The sequence below is a fragment of the Sesamum indicum genome, linkage group LG12 (genome assembly GCF_000512975.1).
Source record: "Sesamum indicum cultivar Zhongzhi No. 13 linkage group LG12, S_indicum_v1.0, whole genome shotgun sequence".
NCBI classification, from domain to species: domain Eukaryota; kingdom Viridiplantae; phylum Streptophyta; class Magnoliopsida; order Lamiales; family Pedaliaceae; genus Sesamum; species Sesamum indicum.
In genome coordinates this window covers 3,999,001-4,023,248 of record NC_026156.1, presented here as the reverse complement: position 1 = coordinate 4,023,248, position 24,248 = coordinate 3,999,001, and the positions used below count along the sequence as shown (strand labels likewise).

The 24,248-nt window shown below is 35.8% G+C and overlaps 5 protein-coding genes and 1 pseudogene across 5 annotated transcripts in view; 3 read left to right on the top strand and 3 right to left on the bottom strand.

Moving 5' to 3' along the window:
- The window catches only part of LOC105175504 (splicing factor 3B subunit 2), a 6,599-nt gene extending 2,937 nt beyond the window's left edge, over positions 1-3,662 (bottom strand). Inside the window, exons 1-5 of the mRNA XM_011097956.2 lie at positions 3,290-3,662; positions 1,916-2,035; positions 1,671-1,793; positions 1,496-1,558; positions 751-858 (exon numbers count right to left, since the gene is read on the bottom strand). Of these exons, the coding sequence (XP_011096258.1) occupies positions 751-858; positions 1,496-1,558; positions 1,671-1,793; positions 1,916-2,035; positions 3,290-3,529 (654 nt within the window). The 5' untranslated portion in view covers positions 3,530-3,662. The remainder of the gene's footprint in view (positions 1-750; positions 859-1,495; positions 1,559-1,670; positions 1,794-1,915; positions 2,036-3,289) is intronic.
- Positions 4,455-6,933, top strand: LOC105175503 (probable polyol transporter 4). Its single transcript, XM_011097955.2, has 2 exons — positions 4,455-4,973; positions 5,534-6,933. The coding sequence occupies exons 1-2, from the start codon at positions 4,772-4,774 to the stop codon at positions 6,925-6,927; spliced, it is 1,596 nt and encodes a 531-aa protein (XP_011096257.1). The 5' UTR covers positions 4,455-4,771; the 3' UTR covers positions 6,928-6,933.
- Positions 7,592-9,537, bottom strand: LOC105175636. Its single transcript, XM_011098138.2, has one exon. The coding sequence runs from the start codon at positions 9,148-9,150 to the stop codon at positions 7,786-7,788; it is 1,365 nt and encodes a 454-aa protein (XP_011096440.1). The 5' UTR covers positions 9,151-9,537; the 3' UTR covers positions 7,592-7,785.
- LOC105175502 (protein RTF1 homolog) lies at positions 10,257-13,589 on the bottom strand. Its single transcript, XM_011097954.2, has 2 exons — positions 13,379-13,589; positions 10,257-12,580 (listed from the first exon to the last, which is right to left on the bottom strand). Exon 2 carries the CDS (start codon positions 12,568-12,570, stop codon positions 10,687-10,689), a length of 1,884 nt encoding a protein of 627 aa, XP_011096256.1. The 5' UTR covers positions 12,571-12,580; positions 13,379-13,589; the 3' UTR covers positions 10,257-10,686.
- On the top strand, positions 15,459-17,893 carry LOC105175501 (annotated as a pseudogene).
- Positions 23,640-24,248, top strand: part of LOC105175500 (epoxide hydrolase A) — a gene marked incomplete in the record, with an annotated part of 1,486 nt that continues 877 nt past the window's right edge. The window contains 2 exon segments of the mRNA XM_011097953.2: positions 23,640-24,033; positions 24,202-24,234. Coding sequence (XP_011096255.1) covers positions 23,746-24,033; positions 24,202-24,234 — 321 coding nt within the window.

Here is a 24,248-nt window from a genome sequence, read left to right as displayed (position 1 = left end):
CAATTAGAGAGGGGATGAGATAGATATTAAACCAGCATGCAAATTATAAGCACAAAAGCTAGAAATAAATTAGATAATTAAAATCCTAAAGAAAACTAATTGCAACCTTTTCCCAAATTGAATGCTCTGGACATCCACAAATAATATCTATTTTTCCAAAAACTAATTCTCTTCTTTATGGAAGTACCCTCTCACTTAAATAATGATGCCACCAGTAATCTTCATCACAACATTTAAGGGAAACTATTGTAGGAGTTTTAAGTCCCTACATATTTAAAAAATTGTGCCAATTAGGGTTGTCCACTCAATATGTATGAGATGCCATCAGCTAGTTTAAGATTAGTGAAAGCAAGAATATCAAGTCCGAAAAGATTTCCTCAGCATCCTGCTACAAAAAATTACGGTTTGTTCCTAGACCAGGTTCTCTGAAAGGACATATAATAAGCAACATAATATGGACTACACCCCAACCCAAACCAGCAAACACATTGAACAAAAATCATGCAAGGTTCCCCTTGCAAACACCTACATGTCAAGGCTCCACAGGTGCCACCGCAGCTCCCCTGCAAGAACCATATATACAAATAAGACAAACCTCATTAACTTATTGTCCATCACACTCTTCCCTAAACCCACTATTTAATTAAACCCTCATGCCCCCTCAAAACATTTCAACATGGGACTAGTGCAAACCTAATAGTAATACAAGATATACTTAACCAACTATGAACGTCTGCCACAGTGGCTCACCTGCAAAAACTTCCTTTTCTGGCACCAGTGTCGTGGTACTGCAACAGTATTTCGATATGACTTCAGATATACCAACAGCTTTGGATCAGCGGCAGTGGCATCCCATACCTAGAATGTCATAAAAATAAGTGTTACATAATTAATACTTACTAGTCACAGGTAATATCCCCTCCATAGACAACAATAATAGTTTTGACAATCATCCAAGATTTGGTTTTATAGCTAGCAACATATACAGCACCTTCATCTTAGAAGAGTATGGACACATACCAACACAATGATTAATAGTAAAAATAAAAAAGAATCAACAAGCAATAAAACCCTTTTTGCGAGAACTTATAATAGGGACTCCACGCAGTGTAAGATAAGCCCAATTTGTGAGTGTCTGTCTGTGTTCGTTCTTTTCCACGGGGGGTGGAAAGGGCTTACATGTAACAGAAAATTAATATTGATTGGGGTCCAATAACAAAAGTGTAAAAGGTGAAGTAGCATAATTTGATTTCTCATGTGTTTACTTTAGTTCAAAGACTAAAAAGGGTGGTAGATACAATTTATCCCACAAACGGATACCAAAACTACATTAAGACAATCGGGCCATTTGGTTGATTCTGCAATATATTGGTGTCACCTCGTAGATGCAATTTCAAATTTGAGAAGCAGCAGCATAACTTAGATCATCAACCACTTAGAAAGTCTAGACAGGCTGCAATCCAGAAAATAACCAATGACAGAAGTTGATGTCTACCTCAACAACATCAGGTCTTGTACAAATCTGTTTCAGTTCAGCAATCTTCATACGCCGTTGAAGCTGTAAGAAAGCAACATCACTTTAGTCATACGAATGTACAGAAATATGACATAAATGCATTTCCACCATATGAAAAAGGGCAATACAACAAGATCAACTGTAAGAGAGCAACCTTTTTCTTTTTATTAGAGACTCCTTTTTCTTTTTGCTGGGTGTCCTGTTCCTCCTCTTCTGAATCTGAGTCAGCTTTCTTCTTGGCAGCGTCAGGAGCAGCAGCATCCTTCTTATCGTTCTCCTGAAGAAACAAGGGGGAAGCCATGGTGCCGAAGAAAGATAATTAAAAGAAAAGAACCAGGACAAAGGGGTTCCAGGTCAAAGAACCAAAACAACATACAGATCAAAGGAATACTGTCTTACCTCAGTAACACCACTTTCCATAAAATTGAATTTCTCGAAGACCTTCCTGAATTCTTCATCCAACACGCCATCTAATTCTGCCTTTTCTGGTACATACTCAACCTCTACAAGTTCTTGAGCCTGGGAATTAATAAGACAAAATGGTGGTAAGTTCATTTACATATGAGAAAACAATTTGATTAAGCTCTCTAATGATATGACTAAATCAGTGCACTTATCACCACCATCACAATTATATTCAAATCAATATTATCAAAAACACAAATATGTCCACAAGACCAGCTAATCACAATTGACATTAGCAAAAATCAACTATTATATAGGTATTGATCATCAAGAAAAGAAAACAGAGGGGACTAACTCATGAATTATTTTCTCCCCTATTGCACATAATGGTTCCAAAGATTGCCACTCCACAAAAAGAAAATATATGATAATAATAATAACAAAAAACAATCACCCAATATTACAAGCTCTGGAAGAAGGCATGATGAATCCACCCAAAAAAGCATGCATCTCCAAGAGAATCAGCTAACAAAATACAAAAGACGAAGTTATGTAATAACAAACTTATTAAACTCCTCAACTTATTGAATCCACTTTCCTTCTAGAAATCAGTTTATCATTCTATTGGCTCTTTACACAGGAGAATCACATTTGGGTATGATATTGCAACCCATGAAGCCAAGAAAATTGAAAGACAACATTCAGAAATACAATAAGATCGAGAGGTGCTTCCATTGGCTGTAAAACTGTCTTAGATTGCAAAGTCGTTGAACATCTAAGATGATTTGTAAGAACATTATTCCTGCTAGAGAGCAAGTAGATTGCAACTTGTGTATTAGCAAACGCTTAAGAAGCTCCACTTTGTATAAACTATAACGCTATTCCTGGTCAGTTTTTAACCACAAAAAGACAGTATCAACAAGTTCAAGTGAAATCTCGAGGAACTTGGTAATTTCATCTACCTTATCTACAACCATCCTACAAAATTTTGTGGACCAAAAACAAATAAGTTGAACTGTATCCGTATTAAACACTATTCATTCATCAATTAAGAAGAAACACATTATGATAAAACCTGATGCAAACGAGGTAAGTTTAAATTTTTGAAGCCAGATTCCTAAAAATTATGACGGCCTGACATGAACTCTTTCTAAACTACATTACATTTCCAGAATAGCATGTTGGATTGCATGCAACAGGTATAACGGAGTACCTTCTGGTAGTAATGTCAATTTACGAAACCCTAAATTTGCAGATGTACAATGAAATCAAAGAATAACGTCGATATTCACATCCAGCGCCACTCAAAATGCGCGCTAATTCGGAACTCGAAGAACGAAACATAACGCTGACGAAACTACAAATTACCTTCTGAGGATCGAAGTTCTCTTTAGACACGTCATCGGCGGTGCCGTTGGCGTCCTCTGCAGCAGTGTCGCTTTCATCCCCAGCAGCGGCGTTTTGCTTGTTCTTCTTCTGCTTCCGCCGCCTCCTGCGCCGCTCGGTCTCCCGCGATTTCTTAGCGGCACCATTAGGGTTTTGGGATTTCAAATCGCCGTTGGGGTGCGTGATATTCTCCGCGACGCCATTCGCTACTTCCACTGGCATCTTCAGTTTTCTTCACAGTATATCTAAAGACTAATCTAATTGAGATAAGAATGGAAACTCGCTCGCCAATTCTCTGCCCTTTGGTATCGAGAGTTTAAAGAGGGATGGGAAGGGGACCTCGATGAAGGTCTACGAACAACGAAATACTCCCGTAAGTTTCTTAAGCGGATCAAAAAGCTGGGCCACATTACAAATTGGGCCTTCATCGTAACCATTGTCGAAAATCACAAAATGGGCTTTCAGAATTAGGCTTCAACATCCATCAATTTAATTGGGCTTCATACATTGGGCTACACATATTTGCTAGGCTTTTAAATAATACCTCATTAAGGTGAAGCTTTCAACATGTGGGCCTTCTGTACAATATTACCTTGCTGGGCCCAATTCCTTCAAACTAAATACCTAAACCATAATAAAAACTAGTATATATTTTAATTGCATAAATAAAAATATTAGAAAAGCCAAATAAAATTATGAGAAATTATTAAAAAAAAATAGTGAAAGAAGAGAAAGAAAAATGGGAAGGTGAAAAAAGAGAAAAAATCAAAATTAAAATAACAAAAATGACAAACAAAAAATATTAAAAATACTAAAATGATGCTTTTAAATTATAGTTTATAGATCATATTTGCTCATAAAACTATAATAATGATAATTGTGGTATATAATCCACGTGTAGTTGATTTTCTTTTCATGTTGAATTGTGATTTTAACTAAAAAACGACGCAAGAGAAGACGAAAATAATTTAAATTAAGCCGAGATCTTGGTTAAATATAAATTGATGTTCCTTAAAGTTATAGTCATCAAGAAAAAGGAAAAAATTAATTACATCCTAATTTTATTTATTTCTATTGTTGACTTGTAAATGCATATAAGAATTAGTAATATTTAAGACATTTATTGCTTCTTGCCGTAGAAGTCAAAAGCCATCACCCACAATTCCAAAATCAACGATAAGAGTACTTGTTCTTGTCATGTGCATTTCCTTCGTACCTAACCTCTCTTCACGGCCCTTTTCCTATCCCCGTCAGCGTCAAGCCGTCAACAGATCTACCAAGAAAATGAGTTTAGAACAACCTCTGAAATATCCAGCATATGTTCAATAATCCTAACCCGCAGCGCACCGACCAAAAATTATTCACACATGGAATATTCGTCGTCCTCCTATGTTGTCATCTGCTGATGTTACAATATACGCAAACAATTAGAAACAGAAGAAAGAGATAAGAGAGGAATAGCACATGGGTGCCCAAGAAAATGGGAAGGAGCGTGGGCAGAAGTACGTGAGGATGGACTCGGATACGGCGGCGGAGGAGGAGGAGGAGGAGGCTGTCTCTGTTTCTCATCCATTACAAGAAAATGGAAAAGAAAGCAGCGGCAGCAGCAAATATGTGATGGCCTGTGCCATCTTAGCATCTCTGAATTCTGTGCTTCTTGGCTACGGTTTGTGCATCTGCCTTTCTCGTGTTTCGTTTTGGCTTTAGATTGCTTTTATTGTTGTTTAGGATTCTTAATCTTTTGCTAGTTTTGATGTTTACTCGTGTTCTGTCTTATTTCTTTGATTTGGTTGTCCTGGAAGTACATTGCTTAATTGGTTATGGAGGCTAATGGACTGACAGAGCTAAAGGAAAAACTCGCTTTTCATGGCACCAAAAGAGAAAAAGCATATCTTTCAGAACCGATCATTGTCCAATAGCAGCAAGAAATAGGAAATTTAAACCAGGCACAAAGCACTTTTGAGTATAAACGTGATATGTCGTTTTTTTTAGCAAAAGATAATCTAATCTGGGAAAAATGTGATTAGCTTCCTGAATTAGCATTCTTTCTTCTTCTCAAAGCAAAACAGTGGTTGCTTTCAACAGTTATGACTGTTTCATCTGGTATCTACTCCAAGACAAAAAGTTTGCTCAACAGACATGGTATTAGAATTATTATAGTTTTTGCCTTCTTTATCTTTCATTTCCTTGTCTGATGAAACACAAGGATGCTTGCTAATTTTTCAGACGTGGGGGTAATGAGCGGAGCCATTTTATTCATTAAAGAGGACTTGAAGATCAATGAGGTCCAAGAAGAAGTTTTTGTCGGAATCTTAAGCATAATATCTCTTTTTGGAAGTTTAGCGGGAGGTAGAACTTCAGATGCCATTGGCCGAAAATGGACAATGGCCTTTGCAGCTGTTATATTTCAATCAGGTGCTGGTATTATGGCTCTTGCCACATCTTTCAGAGTATTAATGCTCGGCAGGTTTTTGGCTGGAATTGGGATTGGCTTCGGAGTCATGATTGCACCTGTATATATTGCAGAGATAGCACCTACTGTTGCAAGAGGATCACTCACTTCCTTCCCTGAGATTTTCATAAATTTAGGTATCCTTCTTGGTTATGTCTCGAACTATGGCTTTTCAGGATTACCTTCACACATAAGTTGGAGGATCATGCTTGCCGTGGGAATCCTTCCCTCTGTTTTTATAGCCTTTGCCCTGTTTATTATTCCTGAATCCCCAAGATGGCTTGTTATGCAAAACCGTGTCGATGAAGCCCGGATTGTGCTATTAAAAACCAACGAAAATGCTAGTGAAGTTGACGAGAGGTTGGCAGAAATTCAAGAAGCTGCAGGATCTGCAAACGCTGAGAAATATGAAGAGAAATCAGTATGGCATGAGATACTGAATCCCACGCCAGGCGTCAGAAGGATGCTGATAACGGGATGTGGGATCCAGATTTTCCAACAGATAACAGGCATTGATGCCACTGTATACTATAGCCCTACGATCTTTAAGGGTGCTGGCATTAAGGGCAACACTCAACTCCTGGCCGCAACAGTTGGCGTTGGATTTACAAAAACGATCTTCATTTTGGTGGCCATATTTCTCATTGACAAAGTTGGTAGAAAACCATTACTTTACATTAGTACCATTGGAATGACTGTGTGTTTGTTTTCTTTAGGTGTAACTCTTTCCACAATGGAAGATAGTAAAATCGGGATTGTTCTGTCAATTTTATGTGTTTGTGCTAATGTAGCTTTCTTCTCAGTGGGGATTGGGCCGATTTGTTGGGTTGTTTCGTCTGAAATTTTCCCTCTGAGACTTCGAGCTCAAGCCTCTGCCTTTGGTGCTGTAGGAAGCAGAGTAAGTAGCGGCCTGGTTGCAATGTCTTTCCTATCCGTTACACATGCAATAACAGTTGGAGGGACATTCTTACTGTTTGCAGCAATTTCCGCTCTTTCTGTTGCTTTTGTTTTCAAATATGTTCCAGAAACAAAAGGGAAATCGTTAGAGCAAATTGAAATGCTGTTCCAGAATGACAGTCATTGGACGGAAGGTGAAGTTGAGATTGGAGATATGAAGCATCTGATGGAGAAGCAATTACATCAGAGCAGAGCTTGTTTGCCGATGTAAAGATGATAACATACTCAAAAACTACGATTGAAAGATGTGCTGCGTGAGGGTTTGCATTGGCATCACTCCAACAATCATCTTTCTCTCTCTCTCTCTCTCTCTCTCTCCCCCCCCCCCCCCCTCCCCTTTTTCTTATTTTTGTGGGTGGCGGAAGATAAATTTTGGCGTTTCTGGATTTGATTGTCACCAACCAAACTGCATATCTACTTGTACATTCTTTTTGCCCAAATAGAAATTATTCTTGTTTCAAGCATGTGCACTGCGTCCACTTCTGATACAGTTCCAGAAATCTTTCTTGACTTTGTGTATCTATTCCTGAATACAGTACACATTATCTTAATTCTCTGATGCATTAAATGTCAACTGTTTGGTATGATTTCATTCTTCAAAAGTTACTTAAGGCCGTAATCAGTGCCATATCGTATGGGGAAAGGAAATTTTTGGAAGCCGATGAGGGAAGAAGGGGTCCAGCACTAGTTAGATACTAAAAGTTGAATCATAGCTTCAGATAACCTCAACGATAAATCCAGGAAGTAATGGATCTATGAATACAGCACGTAGAATACTAGTTTCTCGATCGCTCTACCAGGAACTTTCTGAGAACGGAATATTTGTGTCTCAACTAAGTAGTAGTATGAGGTTTGGCATGACTGAACTACCAGCATTAAGTTGTTTGCCAACTGCTCTGTCCAATTTGCTATTCAGATGCATACACCACAAATACATACAAAACAAGAACCAGTATGACAAGAATTGATCTAAAATGTTGTCAGAAGGGAATTATCTGTCAACTTTTCTATGACTAGTTGACTGAGTTGATCCATCACTTAACATTTAAAAAAATAAAGTAAAAAACATTCACACCTTTAATATCCTCTTCCTATCATCGGAATTCTGCAAGGACGACTGATGGGGTATCACGCGAGAACTGAACATTATGTTTTCAATGATACTTCCGTGTTCAACCTTAAGCCGCCTGCTCTGTTTGTTCCAGAGATGAAGAGCAAAGCTCTGGCTCTGAATTTGCCTGAGCTTTGCAATCAACCATTTCGAGTGATTCAAACTCTGAGGTCCCTTAAAAAGGCTTCCGATTTTACTCCAATCCACTGGATAAAACGCCATAGGCGGCAACACTGTGATGTTGTATCCAGATTTCCAACTCAGCCTTGAAACTACTCTTGAAACCAAGTAGGGTCCATTATGACCCCATTTATTTCCATCAAATGTGAGTGCGAATTCTTCAATGAACTTGTGAAGCAGTGGATGACCCTCATCGAAGATCATCACAGCGTTGTTCAACCTGCTCCAATTTCCTGTAGCAAGATCGATAGTCTGAGCTCCAATCACATTCCTGAGCCCCACAAAACTCTTCAAAACTATAACATCGGTGTCTACATAAGTGCCTCCAAACCTGTAAAGCAATCCCATCCGAAGCAAATTTGAGAGGTTTTGGCCTAAAGAAACCTCTCCAGGATCCACATTTCCACGCTTTAACTGGTTGTACCAACCTTGAGCAGCAGTGCCCTTGAACAAATAATTGAAGTCAGGAGAGATTGCAGTCACCTTAAACCCCTTCTCTAAAAAGGGTCTGAAAATTTGCATCCCCTTTCTTGAATCCAGTGAGCTGGAAACGATGATCAAGCAGCCATTTGGATGCGCTTTAAACAAACTTTCCACGGAGCACAACTCTCTATCACCAAAAGACTCCACTGACGAAATCCAAGTCATAAAAAACCGAAACTTACACCAAGAATCCGACGAATTCTGTGTGAAAAACCTCATCACTCTGGCTTCAAACAGCTTCGTATCTTCAGACCCCAGAATCTTTACATGGGGCCAGTGCTTTTTCCTTCGTTTCTGGTGATGCATGGAGGTTCTGTTCGTGAAAACCACCAGGTTTTGGTTCTTACTCAGAAGGGGGAAACGGGTGTTGAATTTTGCGCTCGAGCTCTCTTCTTTCACTGACTGTAGCACCGCAGAAGGCAGTGTTCTTGAAGACTGCACCGAAGTATACATTCTTGACTCTCCAGTGACATTTTCCGGCACGAAACTCACCGGCCCCGGCGGAATTCTTGCAGGGAAAGGGACGTGGATACAGAATATAGCAGCACTATTGTAAGCTAAAAGACAAAGCAAAAGAAGAGAAATCAAAGCATAGAAAGATCTCTTGCTTCTCTGACAATGCAAAAGAAGCTGAGACAAGAAACTAATGATATTTTCCATAGATATTTCTGGAATGAAAAATGGCTTCAGCAGCTGTCATAGTTCAGGTCTAAGATTAGAAAAGAATGAAAGAGACTGAGAGTAGGAGCGGACAGTGTACATTTTGTCTCTTTTCTCTTTCCAGGCGCATTAAAAACTGCATGTTTGTGTGTTTTCTGGGGTTCTGGACTCTCTGAAGCAAAAGAGTGAGTTTCCAGACAGGAAACTGTGCTTATTCGATAGTATAGAGGGTCAATAAGTATTTGTAATGCGGACTCCAAGTGGGAGACTGATGAGAATTATAGCCTATCACTCATTGGCATTTACATTTTACACACTGAAAGTTGGCCACAGTTTTCTTCTCCTACCGTGTCTTTAACCACTACAATACTTTAATAATAATTGGATAATCTGAATGTATATCATTCTCGTCCATCGACGATTATGGTTGATTAAAGAAAGCCAGAAATGATACTGAGATGCTGACAGGCTATCCACACAATTATGGTTGTTTGATTGGGGAAAAAGATTCCTGAACGAGAAGCAGTAATATGTTTTTTTGCAATTGTTTAGTGCAACAATGAGGCACGATCTCCTTGCCCTGAGCTCGCAGGTAGTTGGAAGAGCAATTTTCTACTATTCTCTGCCACAGAAGTCATAGTATCATGTTCTGTATTAACTTTGTTTTGTTTAAAATAATAAAAGGAATCTCGTTGCTTAATTGTACTAAGGCATTCACTAATCACACGACATGATTACAAATTAAAATCAGAAAATTCCGGCAATTAATAATCCACTTTTGTGTCTCTATGTTGATCTTCTTGTGCCCACTTGGTACCTTCACAATAAATTAGCTAATGAAATAGTTTCTCTCTTAATGTACAATGCTAATTTGTGAAAACATTAACAACAAAGAACTATCCACCTTGCCCTGCCACATTTTCTTGCCAGCCCAATAGAGGATTTTCTTTTCCTTAATTGCTGGCAGACAGGCATGGGAAATACAGATCATGCATACAGTTCATAAATGGGATATCACTGTTGTGAAAGCTTCAGTACCTGAAGTATTAATTTAAGAACCAGAGTAAAGAATGAGGAAGCAACGAGCCAGTAAGATAAACCGGAGAGGACTAATGGTATTTCACATCTAACAGAGAATGAAAGGTCAAGGGAGTCGAGCATGCCAATTGAAACTGGTTACTTGAGTAACTAATTCATAAGTTTCAGGCATCTCATTTCAACATAACCAAGTTTCTTCGCATTATCATGTCCATTGTCCACCCAAAATTATATATCCTGTGGTTCTGATAACATAAGAATGCACATAGCAAAACATGAAAAACAGAATGCAAGAGTTAACTAAGCAGTATATAGGCCTATCCAGTTGAGTCCATAGACCGAGCCATAAGCAAGAAAAAAGGCAGGCAGGAAAATACAAGCTAAGGTTACTATAAATCACTCATTACCCACTCCTAGCATCTTTAGGAAGCATAAGGTGCACGCTCTGCACATGGGAAAAATTTGTAGCATGAGACACAACAAGATCAACAGGCAGACTCAGAGCAGGCCCCTTCGTCTCTTATAGTCACTGACAGTCAAGGTCAGTGCATGTCTCCTCCCATCATTCTCTGGAACTTTCACCCCAAGAGTAGCTTCAATCCTCTGCTTCCTAGCCATAAATCCAGCTTGGGCTCCTTGAGGCCCGCCAAACTTCTGAAGAGCGGCCAATGAGATGGGCAGTTCAAAATTATGTAGCATGTTTGATTCAGTCCCTTGATCGACTGGAGCACTTGTATCCACCAACTTTCCTGCACCAGCTGCGGCTTCCAGGGCTGCTGCAGTAGCTGCCACTCCAGCCTCGGCTGAAACTCTACCGCCCCCATTACTACCAGGCAAAGCAGCACTTGCATCACCATTCGTCTCACCAGCTGCTTCTCCTCCATTGCTGTTTGCCACATAGTAATTCCTCGATCTAGTCCATCTTCTAGAAAAGGGATCATAACCAGCCTCACCAGCCTTTAAACTTGTATTCACTGGCTTCAGCTCTGATGCATTTCTGAAATTCTCAACTCTGTTCCTTCTGTTCATTTCTGCCAGCTTAACTGCCTTAGAATCTTTTTCCTGGGGCTGGCGAGAGGCCTCCAGCTCTTGCAGCCTTGCCTTGAGCCTCTCTACCTCAGCCTCATCTTCATTCTCTTTAGCTACTTCCAAGGCCCTCCTCAGGCGATCTTTCTCTGCTGCAACATTTAATGGCCTCCAGGTGGCTGATTTTTTCTCCTGCAACATCTGCTTCACAGTGGCAGCGGAGTAGACAAATGAGTTTGTTTTTTGTATGGCTTCCTTCTTTTCCAACACCTCCTGTTTCGTAGGCATGTGACCACCACTGCGCTCTACCTCCCTAACCCACTGATCGAACTCCTCCTTTGTTGGAGGAGAATCTGAAATCATTGCCATCTGCCACCTAGCAGCAGAGGTTTCATTGCCCCAAACAACATTCAGGTACTTGTATGTGGTTTTGTTGTCAAGCTTATACTGTTTATCAGGGTCTGTCGCGTCAACATTGCGCACCACACAGAGCCTGTAGATAGGCCCAGACCTTGACTTCCCAATTCCAACTCGCACAAAACAACCAACAATCAATTCATCAAAGAAGGGCTCCATAAACCATTTTGCTAGTTTTGACCTTCGAATGGTAATTTCCCTGATGTCTTCATATGTTGGCACCTTGGACTCAGATGTCTTATCGTCATCACTATCAGCCATTCCACCATCACCTGTTGATTCTCCATCACTGTGAGACCCACTCTCACTCCTGCTTGGGCTACTCAAGGTTGCAGCAGTGAAAGATCTCCTCTTGACAGGTGAATATCGGCTTCCAGATCCTCCCTTAGCTGCATCTCTTCTTCGTTTTACTAATTCATCCAATGCACCTGCCCTTTCAGCTTTCGAGCGCATGTTACGAGTATGAGCTTTAGGGGGGCTTCCTTTTCTATCTTGGCCCTTCCTCTTCTTCAATTTTTCAGTCAAATCTCGGTCACTTCTCTTTGTTGCACGAGCTTCTAGTATCATTTCTCGCTCAAGCTCTGTGAGCTTTGAGAGTTTTTCTCGATCATCTTCATCCTTGTACAGATCACTCCCAACAGAATCATTGTCACTGTCACGCTCATGGTCATAATCATCATCTTCATCACCCTCTTGACTACTACGATCATCATCTCTATCTGCGGGATCTAACCTCTTCTTGAGAGGCACTTGTGAGCCTGAAGGCTTTCTATTTGGATAGGCACGATCTCCATCTGAATCATCATTTTTTGAGTCACTTCCATCATCAGAATATGAACCTTTTCGCCTTCTTCTAGATGGTGGGGATGAATGGCGATTCCTCCCAGATGCAGTTGTTCTTCCAGCTGCCTCCAGGAGCAATTTCTCTAAGTCCGCCATGGACGGCAGGCTGCAGTAGAAATAAATCTTAATAACCCAATGAAATCGATCATGTACAAAGAAATAATCTATATGATATTCAAAATTACTCTGACACAGAGACCATTTCAAGGAAAAAGCAAATTAGAGAATCCATCCAAATAAAATTCCCAATCAATTAACCAACCCCAGTGCTGCATGAAATACTTAAGAATTGCCATCTTTGACGCCATTGCCCAGCATCTTCAGCCACTATCAAGATTGTTTTGCAATGCAAACCTCATGTTAAAAACATACATGTCACTTTCATGAGCAAAATTAATGCCCAGAAACAATTTACCCCCTACATCACGCCTTCAATACAAATGAATGGGCGGTCACTCACTGATTAAACGTCAATCCATATATGTTTACTCAACAAACTAACAACACTTGTACCTAAAAATAAAGTTAATCTAAGGGCACCAATGAAGGAAGCCCCAATTTTTCTCATTTTAATTTCTTCAGGAAATCCAACCTTGAGTCATCGTTTATGGTACATCTATTCACAGAAAAACTTACAGCCTCAACAGAGAGAAATAAACGTCAAAGTAGTGTGTATGTCAATGAAACAGAAGTGCGCCCTGGAACCTTATCGCATAACAGTAGCAAATACCTAGAGTAAAAATTGAATCACTCTAAAAAAATATATCAATACCAATTCAACCCCAGTCGCAAAATTTTCAGTTTCAACCACTCTTTTTGGGGAAGGGTTCGGGGTACAGATACACAACCATGGCAATAAACCCATCAAAACAAGCGAATTGAACAAATCATATAAGCGTAAAACCTGAATGAGGGTTAAGGCGAACCCACGCAGCAGAAGTATTATCCGATATTTACTCGTCGGTAAAGATCACAAGAAAAAGAGGAAAGATAAATGGGAGAGAATTGGGAGTCGCCGATATGAAGAGGCGATGGGAACGATGTTGGTGCGCTTTTGAGGTTTGCTGGATACAGATTCACTCCTACCAGACAAGCAATTTTTGTTTTTTCCTAAAAGAAACCGAGAAATTTGCAAAATTTCTGCGCTATGTTTGTTTTTAACTTGTTTTTTAGTGGCTTTTGGGGATAGAAATACAAAAAAACAAAGATAAATAAGTATGAGTTATAAATAGTTTGTATGTTTGAATTTATTTTTTAAAATAATATAAAATAAGTATGTGATATTTGATATTGGTTAGTGGGAGACAAAAAGTACTGTTCATTGTAAAATCATGTTTCATTTATATACATTTATATATATATGTATGATATATATATATATAATTTATTTAGTTGTGAGTGGATTAAAATAAATAGTATTTTTTAATTATATATGTACGAAAATAAAAAAATATAATTTATATAAATATACTTTTATAAATAATTAAATGTACTCTAGTAATGGATTAATAATATTTTTGTTAGACGGTCTATTTGAGATGATAAATTTAAATACATTATTCAAATAATGTAATATATGAATTAATCGCGTAGAGTTGATATAATATTTTATGTTTTTTAAATTTTTTAATTATTCCAATGATGTAGAAAAATACATTCAGTTGTATTTGGATTAAAAAATTTGAAATCCATGACTTCAAATTCTTCATAACAAATCATTTAGACATGTTTGGATAATTCTAAATTCAAAAAATTTCAAAAATTCTTCCATTTTAATTATGAACTAAGTTTTAATAAATGTGGATGGATTTTCAAATTCCTTTTTAAATAGCGTCATTTGAAATCAATTTTTTAAGTTCTTCATTCAAATTCAAATCCATCTATCCAAATACAGCCTAATAGTGTGATTGGTATGTATGAATACAAGTGAAAATGAAATGAGTATTTCCAAATCAATTCCTATATCTTTAATTGGTATGCTTTACTCATTCCCATGAGAATTCTAATTGACTTAGACAAGGGATTAGCTATTTCCAACATATTGGAAATCAAAGTTTTCTCTCTCTTTTTTTTTTAATCTTATATTAATTTAATATTTAGTTTTAATTGATATTATATTTAACAAATTTTTGTATTGGGTAATTGAAAAATACTTATGTAGGCATGGTAAGAAAAAATGATCAATTTGATATTTCATTATTTTTATTAATTCTTGAGTACTGAATAAATAATGATAAATGTATCGGTTAAATATATCAGTCCATTTGATTATTTAAATTAATTTTTTTTATTTTGGTAGAAAAATATTATCTATAAATCTAACAAATGAGATGTTTTATAAATTGTTTATAACCTTATGTAATTAATTTTTAAAATACTTTTGTTATACAATTGAATTCCACATTTAAAAAAAATGAATAAATATTAGTTCTTTTAAAAAAATAATAATAAAGAAAAATTTTGTCATAAAAATAATTTTATTTTATTACTGATTATTAATTATGTTAATAGAATTAGCTAAGGAACTAAGGAACGAATTATATTACATTATAATTTATTGAGTATACCAATTATAAGAATATTATTCAAATATGATTTATTTTCTTTCTTTATTCCATTCCTTAAAATCCATTCTATTATCATTTAATTTCATTATTTACATACAATTATGTCCGAAGTGATTAGAATTTAAAATTTCAAAATTTCAAAAAAATAAATTAATAATTAATGATATTTTTTATTAGAATAGAATCAAAACAGGTCAAACCCGCCCCAAAGAGTCCGGGGCCCGACCCCGGTTTACCGAGACCCAAATCCATGCATATTAACGTCCATTGAAGAAGAGGAAAATCGCTGAGGTTTGGTTTAGCGCTTTAAACTAATGATTAGCGTTTACCTGGCTCAAAGTTTCCACCAGCTTTCCCGCTTTCTGTACATAATACTGTTTAGAGAACCCACTCCTCTCAAGCTCTGTGGCGTTGAAAATGGAGGAAATAGGGCACAACTACATCCAAGTGAACGGACTTAAGCTCAACGTGGCGGAAGTCGGAAGTGGCTCCCCGCCGGCGGTGGTATTCTTGCACGGCTTTCCAGAAATATGGTACTCGTGGCGCCACCAGATGATCGCCGTCGCCAAGGCTGGGTACAGAGCTAATAGCACCCGATTACAGAGGATATGGACAATCCGATCCGCCGCCAGATCCTTTCAGTATTTAGCATCTAGTCACGCTCTGCCCTGTGTTGGATCAAGGGTTTTGTTTACCAAAACTTCTTCGGGATCAATTTGGGGCAAAAATATCGTCATAACTAATCTTTTAACTGGAACAATATATCGTCTTACGCATTAATTTTGTAGTCAGTAGTTATAAAGTTAATAAGATGTCTTGTTGTTATGCGTACCATTAGAGTTTTAACAAGGAGCAAGGAGTGATTGTAGCGCTGTGTTTAAGAAACCACACGCTATTTTCGGAAAGTTGGACTGATTGTCGTCGATATCCCGCTTTGTGGAATCTGCTTTTGTTAGTCGAAACATATACAAAGTGGGGTTAATTTCATTCATTTAAAATGGCAAAAGATAACTTTAGATGTTTGGAACTTGATAAGAGTTGATGGTTACTTCATTTGCAATTGCCATATTTTCACCTTGGTTAATTAGTGAGATTACTTGACAGTTATTTGAAAATAGAGACTGGATTACTTTGTCGAGTTTGAATTATGATCGGTCCATGCGTTGATAGTGTTTGCTTTTAGATCAGAAGTTGGAAGTGTTAAAGTGATAATTAATTAGATTCAAATGGACTTACAGGTGTATATAAATGGAGGATATATATGGGTTGTTGCCCTTTTACGATGTCCCGTTTGCCTATATTTTCGATATCTCATTGCTGATCTCCTCACTACTTGAAGCCCAGTGATGTTAATTTTGTTCCACTGTTGAAAACACATAAAAAATCCTCCCTTTTACATAAAACACAGTATGATGGATTTTAACTTTTTTACATGTGAATTATAACCTGTAGGTTTTTCTAATTGGTAAAGATTTTGGAGCCCGTATTGCGCACATATTTTCACTTGTTCATTCTGGGAGAGTATCAGGAATTATTACATTAGGTGTACCTTTTGTCCCTCCAACTTGTACTACTGTTCATAAGCATCTTCCTAAAGGTTCCTACATCTCAAGGTGGCAGGTACATACAAATGCAGTTTTTGTTCTCCTGTTACGAATCAAATACAACCAACATTGTCCAGATCAACCTGATAATTCTCACAACGACACAACCTCCGTTTCAGGAACCCGGAAGAGCCCAAGCTGATTTCAGCCGTTTTCTTTGTAAGACAGTGGTTCGCAACATCTAGATTCTCTTCTCACGGAATGAAGTCCCAACAGCTGAGGAAAACCAAGAGGTGATGGATATCGTGGATCCGTCTACTCCTTTACCCCCATGGTTCACTGAGGAAGATCTTGCAACATATGCTTCTCTGTACGAGAAATCCGGCGTCCAAACTGCACTGCAAGTTCCTTACAGGTAAGGAGCGGAATCAAGCTTAATTAATTGCATATATAGTAAATACAGTATCCTGTCTTGAATTCATTTGACTGTTCCTCAAGTTGATTCGATTTTTGTTTAGGTGTCTTGGGGAAGAGTTCAACATAGACAACTTGAAGATTGAACTTCCTGCATTAGTTATCATGGGAGGAAAGGACTTCTCTTTGAGATTTCCGGGCATTGAAGACTATGTAAGAAGTGGAGGGGCGAAGGTGTATGTGCCTAATTATCAGACAGCGTAGTTGGCTGAAGGTTCTCATTTTATGCAGGAGCAATTCCCTGAACAAGTAAATCAGCTGATGCTTAACTTTCTCAGCAGCTGCAGTTGATTTATTAGGAATGCAGCGCAAATTGTAAATTTCAAGATTGCTGATGCTTTTCTATTAATCTTGTATTTGGGAGTGTGGTTTTCTTGATGGGTTGCGTCAGGTGCTACAGGTAAGTAAGGAGTAATGATAGGGGGCCTGGGTCAGGGTATTATTTAGGGGTGTTTATCTGCTCTCGAGCCGGCTCGACTCATCTGTCACCCTAATCCCGTGTAAAGAATGTTGAGATTATGAAGTGAGCAGTAATACGATATTCACCAGTCGTGATTCTCCAGTGTTTCCCCCCACCCCACCTACATTATTAAGTTTGGTTCGCTTTAAACAAATGAGACACAAAAAACCAGCCACCCCAGTCCTAGGGGTGGGTGTCGGTTCGGGTACCCGACACGTCAGGTTTAGGAAAAATGTTGGTCGGGTATCCGACTTAGTCGGGTTCGGGTCTTTGAGACCAACCCTTTTAGGCTTGCCATTTTTGCCTCCAATAGTAGTAGAAATAATGTGACCGGTAATTGGATCATTCCCCTCAACCATAGACGATGGCATCTCCTGCAATACAAACCAAGCCAGGTTATCAATGCTTTAGCAGAGTTGATATCCACTTAAAATAACCCGATGTTCATATTATCACCCTATAGATCAGCAAAAGAAAAAATGATTAAGGAAATATGAGATTAAGTAAAGGCAAAAAGGACAGGGATCTATCTAGATATACTGAGTGTAGAACCAAGAAAAAGCAATGTCTTCCATAAACTTTGACTTTGAAGAAAGCATCATATGCTAGATAACTTCAGAAGGAAACAAGCAGACTCTATAAACTTAAGAAGAATCAACCATCAGCCAGCTACACGAAACAAATCCCCATTCAATAGATTGAAGCATAATTCACCTAAAGTTAAAGAAAGGCAGCTAAAAGTTTACCTCAAGAAAGTAAACAGGAGATCAAAAGTCCGAACACTTCAATTTAGAGCATTTCAAGTATAATCAACAAATACTTCAATTTGGCATTTCAACAAACACTTAACATGCATAGAAAAATAGAAATGTAACTTCAAATAAAAATGCAAAACAAACCCAACAACTAACCAAAAATCTTATCTAATTTCACAAAATATGCATCACCATTAGGTCCATTACATGATTACAAGTTTACAACTCCATTAGTCCATTATTAAAAAATTACCTAGCAAAATAGTGACGACGAACTCTATCGGCGAAGAAGGAGAAGTCGCGGTACTGGTGGGTCGGTCGTCGGAGTTCTGGTCGTCGGCGGCATCAGTGAGAGTAGGCTTGGCGCCGGCGGCAGTGGAGGAAGAAGATTGTGGGGGAGAAGAAAGGGGAGAAATATTGAGAACCCGTTGTGAAGACTCTGAAGAGTGAAGACACATACTGTGACTCTGACTTATTTCTTTATGGGTTCTTTGGGTAGGGTTCTACAACCCGAACCCGACTACTCTTAGTTGGGTTACGGGTTAATTCGAACCCGTTCAAAAACTCGATATACCCGATTCGATTTATTGCTATCCGATCGGGTCAGGTCGGGACCCGAACTACCCGACCCGTTCGTCCACCCCTACACCCCACCAACATTATTAAGTTTTCTGAAAAATTTAAATTCAACAGCATGATAAGTGTAATATATTAATTATATAATTTGTGTATAATTAAAATAATAAATAAATAATATTACATTTACACTACAATTAGTTTGATTGGAAAAAAAATTACACCATGTTTCTTTTTATTTTTAAATTATTTTTGGAATAAAATATACACAATATTTGCTATCATTTATAAACGCCTTATCTCGATATTGTTTAATTGTTTTAGTAAATACATACATATATACATAAATATGTATAAAAAAGATATGATTTGACAATAATAGTAATTTTTGTATCTCAAAACACAATATTAAATATACAATACTTATTTTAGATTATCTTTAAAATCAAATCTAAACATACATATTATCTACAACATACACTTATTTATATATATATATATATATATATATATTTTTTTTCTATCTTCGCAAAACATAACAAAACAATGAGAAAATAAATTGAAACACGAGCTTGACAAGATATTCCTGCTCTCTTAGTAAATACATGTTAATGTTAGACAACCAACCAACAACCCACTTCAGTTCTCTCAAGGTCTGCGTCTGTGGCGTTGAAAATGGAAGGAATAGCGCACAACTACATCCAAGTGAACGGACTTAAGCTCCACGTCGCGGAAATCGGAAGTGGCTCAGAAGCGAACAGGCGAAGATGTTCGTTTCTAAGTTGGACACGGTGTACTTGCCCGAAGGCAGCCATTTTGTGCAGGAGCAATTCCCTGAACAAGTGAATCAGCTCATACTCAACTTTCTGAACGTCCATAGTTGAATTCGACGGTCGGATTTCGGTGTTCTTGTGTGTTTCTACTAATAAAAAACTGTGTCGTTGCTGTCTAAATTCGATACTGCTTGATTTTGTCTGTTCTTGGATTAAATATGCATGCAACGGCAGGAAAACTTAAATAAACTCGTGCCTTTCAGCTAAAGTGGTCAGCTAGATTTGAGAGTTTATCAAGATAAAGAAAACTCCTTATGACTAAAATTTTCAAATAAATTTTGAAAAATAAAATCAGTAGATAATGTAAAGATAGATACTTTCAATTAAATATTGAAAATTTGGCAACTATATAACTGTAATATATATATATGTACACATATAAACTTCTATATCTATATATCATGTAAATTTTTTATTTAAGTTATTTATTAGAATAAATTACAACAACCTCTTCTAAGGTTTGGTATAATTATGAATATCCGCTTGTTATTTGAAAAATTGCAATTACCTCCTAATGTGTGATGAAATACGTAATTTTTGGATGGATGTATGAAATTGTTAAATTTGTTCGTATTGTAGTTTTTGTTTTTCTTTTTTAAACTCAAAAATTTGTAAAAAAATTGAATGGAGTGGATCGAAAATTTTTAAAAATCATTCATTTAATTCATAGAAAAATCAAAGAATTTTAAAAAATAAATAAAATTATAAATCTTAATTTACAAGGGTATCTTTGTCAGTTCGTTATAAAAAATGGATGAAAACATAACGAATTGAGTTAATTATTAGACAACAGTTAAAATTAGGGGTGGGTATTGGTAATTTTTCAAATAATAAGGAGCATTCATAATTATGTCAAACCTCAAGGGAGGTAGTTTTAATTTATCTTATTTATTATATTTTACAAAATATTACGAGTTTTCCTGATGTTTGACATAATTACAAATAATCTATTTTTTTTTTAAAATTATCAATACCCTCATCTTTTTACTCGATCAATAAAAAAAATTGTTATATTGTGTATTGTTGTTAACCAAAATAACTAATAATTTTATTATTATTTATTTGAAGGATGTAGACAAATATATCATGTTAGTTGTAAAAAATGAGTTTGAGTGAATTGCAAACTCTAATACCTTCTCTCTCTAGCAAGAATTGTAAAATTTTTATAAAATTAAAACGAACAATATATTATGTAATGGGATTCAGAAAATCGCACTCAAGTAAGGGAATTTTACGAAAAGGAGATAATAGTTTTCCTCATACAAATAATGGATAATTACACACCCCTCCCCTAAAGTCTAGTTTAATTATATGAAAATCCTCTATAGTTTGAAAAATTACATTTAGCACTTTTAAAGTTTGCTTCCATCTAACAAATAAGTCATTTCATTAGTCAAAATTCATTGAATTGTTGATGGTAACAAAACGAATAAAAAAAAAATTATATTTACCCTTAATTAACTTATTATTGTTTTATTGCAGATCAATTAAATTTTTTTAATACTAAATTACCCTCTTATGTCTTCACGCATTAATGCATGTGTCTTCACGCATTAATGCATGTGATGATATTTTCACCATTATAAGGATAGTTTAGTAAAAAAAAAATGACTTGTGATAAGTCAATTGGAGATAAATATCAATTTTCATTCAGTTTTTAATATTCTATTCAGTGAACTTTATGTAACGTAAAAACTTATCTGTTAGATGAAAATAAACCTCAATATTATTAGATGTAATTTTTTATAAAAAATCTAATCAGTAGATAATGTAAAGATAGATACTTTCAATTAAATATTGAAAATTTGGCAACTATATAACTGTAATATATATATATGTACACATATAAACTTCTATATCTATATATCATGTAAATTTTTTATTTAAGTTATTTATTAGAATAAATTACAACAACCTCTTCTAAGGTTTGGTATAATTATGAATATCCGCTTGTTATTTGAAAAATTGCAATTACCTCCTAATGTGTGATGAAATACGTAATTTTTGGATGGATGTATGAAATTGTTAAATTTGTTCGTATTGTAGTTTTTGTTTTTCTTTTTTAAACTCAAAAATTTGTAAAAAAATTGAATGGAGTGGATCGAAAATTTTTAAAAATCATTCATTTAATTCATAGAAAAATCAAAGAATTTTAAAAAATAAATAAAATTATAAATCTTAATTTACAAGGGTATCTTTGTCAGTTCGTTATAAAAAATGGATGAAAACATAACGAATTGAGTTAATTATTAGACAACAGTTAAAATTAGGGGTGGGTATTGGTAATTTTTCAAATAATAAGGAGCATTCATAATTATGTCAAACCTCAAGGGAGGTAGTTTTAATTTATCTTATTTATTATATTTTACAAAATATTACGAGTTTTCCTGATGTTTGACATAATTACAAATAATCTATTTTTTTTTTAAAATTATCAATACCCTCATCTTTTTACTCGATCAATAAAAAAAATTGTTATATTGTGTATTGTTGTTAACCAAAATAACTAATAATTTTATTATTATTTATTTGAAGGATGTAGACAAATATATCATGTTAGTTGTAAAAAATGAGTTTGAGTGAATTGCAAACTCTAATACCTTCTCTCTCTAGCAAGAATTGTAAAATTTTTATAAAATTAAAACGAACAATATATTATGTAATGGGATTCAGAAAATCGCACTCAAGTAAGGGAATTTTACGAAAAGGAGATAATAGTTTTCCTCATACAAATAATGGATAATTACACACCCCTCCCCTAAAGTCTAGTTTAATTATATGAAAATCCTCTATAGTTTGAAAAATTACATTTAGCACTTTTAAAGTTTGCTTCCATCTAACAAATAAGTCATTTCATTAGTCAAAATTCATTGAATTGTTGATGGTAACAAAACGAATAAAAAAAAAATTATATTTACCCTTAATTAACTTATTATTGTTTTATTGCAGATCAATTAAATTTTTTTAATACTAAATTACCCTCTTATGTCTTCACGCATTAATGCATGTGTCTTCACGCATTAATGCATGTGATGATATTTTCACCATTATAAGGATAGTTTAGTAAAAAAAAATGACTTGTGATAAGTCAATTGGAGATAAATATCAATTTTCATTCAGTTTTTTCGTTAATATTCAGTGAACTTTATGTAACGTAAAAACTTATCTGTTAGATGAAAATAAACCTCAATATTATTAGATGTAATTTTTTAAACTATAAAAAATCTAAATATAATTATATTAAATCTCATAAGATGGGAATGTAATTTTTTCTACAGATAATGTGAGTAGGAGTTGTATTAGTTTGTAAGTACTACTTTTAATGCAAATTATTTTTTGCCAAAGATTTTCAGCGCCATTAATCAAAATCTTTATAGGAAAGAAAGATGGAGAGTTGAGCACTCCGAGTAAGACAAAAGAAGGGAGAAGGCTAATCACTCACCGTCACCAGAGGGGTCCACACCACCGACCTCTTCCTCGGCTTCTTCGCCAATTTTTTTATGGGACCCTAAGGTATGTTGTACACATAAATATTTTTATAATTATAAACTTATATCAAACACTTTTCAAATCTACTTACGTCCAATGAATAAGTTTATATATTAATTAAAAATTTATTAATATTAATAAAAATTAAAAAAAATATTTATTAATATTAATAAAAAATTAAAAAATTATATTTACTTATAATTGATTATTTTGATTTATTTTAAGTTACTAAGTCTTTTAATAATTAAATTATTCTCCTATATTTTTACATGTTAACATATATGAGGAGGTATATCTATTATAAAAATATTTTAAAAAAAAAATATTTACCTGCAATAAATCAATCAATCAAAAATAAATATTATTTTTTTAAAATTTAATAAATTTTAATTAAAAAAATTATTTAGTAAATGGAAGCAAAATTCATAGTATTAAACTTAATTTTACAAATCAAGAGTATAATCATCCCTTTATTTATCTTTAAAGCAATCAAAAAATTTCTGTCGGCCAAGGCGTGAGGGCTGTAATTTACACAGAAAGGAAGAGAAAGATCTGCATCTGCGAGCTTCGATAATGGATAAGATAGAGCACAAGTACGTGGAAGTCAACGGTCTGAAGCTCCACGTCGCAGAAATCGGAAGTGGATCGTCGCCGGCCGTAGTGTTCCTGCACGGATTCCCAGAGATATGGTACTCTTGGCGCCACCAGATGCTCGCCGTCGCCGAAGCCGGGTTCAGAGCTATCGCACCTGATTATAGAGGGTACGGGCTCTCTGACCCGCCGCCCGAACCCGAGAAGGCCACGTTCCTGGACTTCGTCGCTGATGTCCTTGCGCTTCTTGATGCTCTTGCCCTCTCCAAGGTACAAATTTACATTTCTAATCTCTCTACTCCAAAATTAAATATGAAATCATTTACCTCTGTGTTTCTAGAAACAAACAAATTATTAAGGACCTCATGAAATTATTACTACCTAGCAGCACTGCAACTTCGTTAAGATGATGAATGCTTCGTGCAAATGATTATATAGGTTTTTCTCGTCGGTAAAGATTTTGGAGCTGCGGTAGATATTTACCC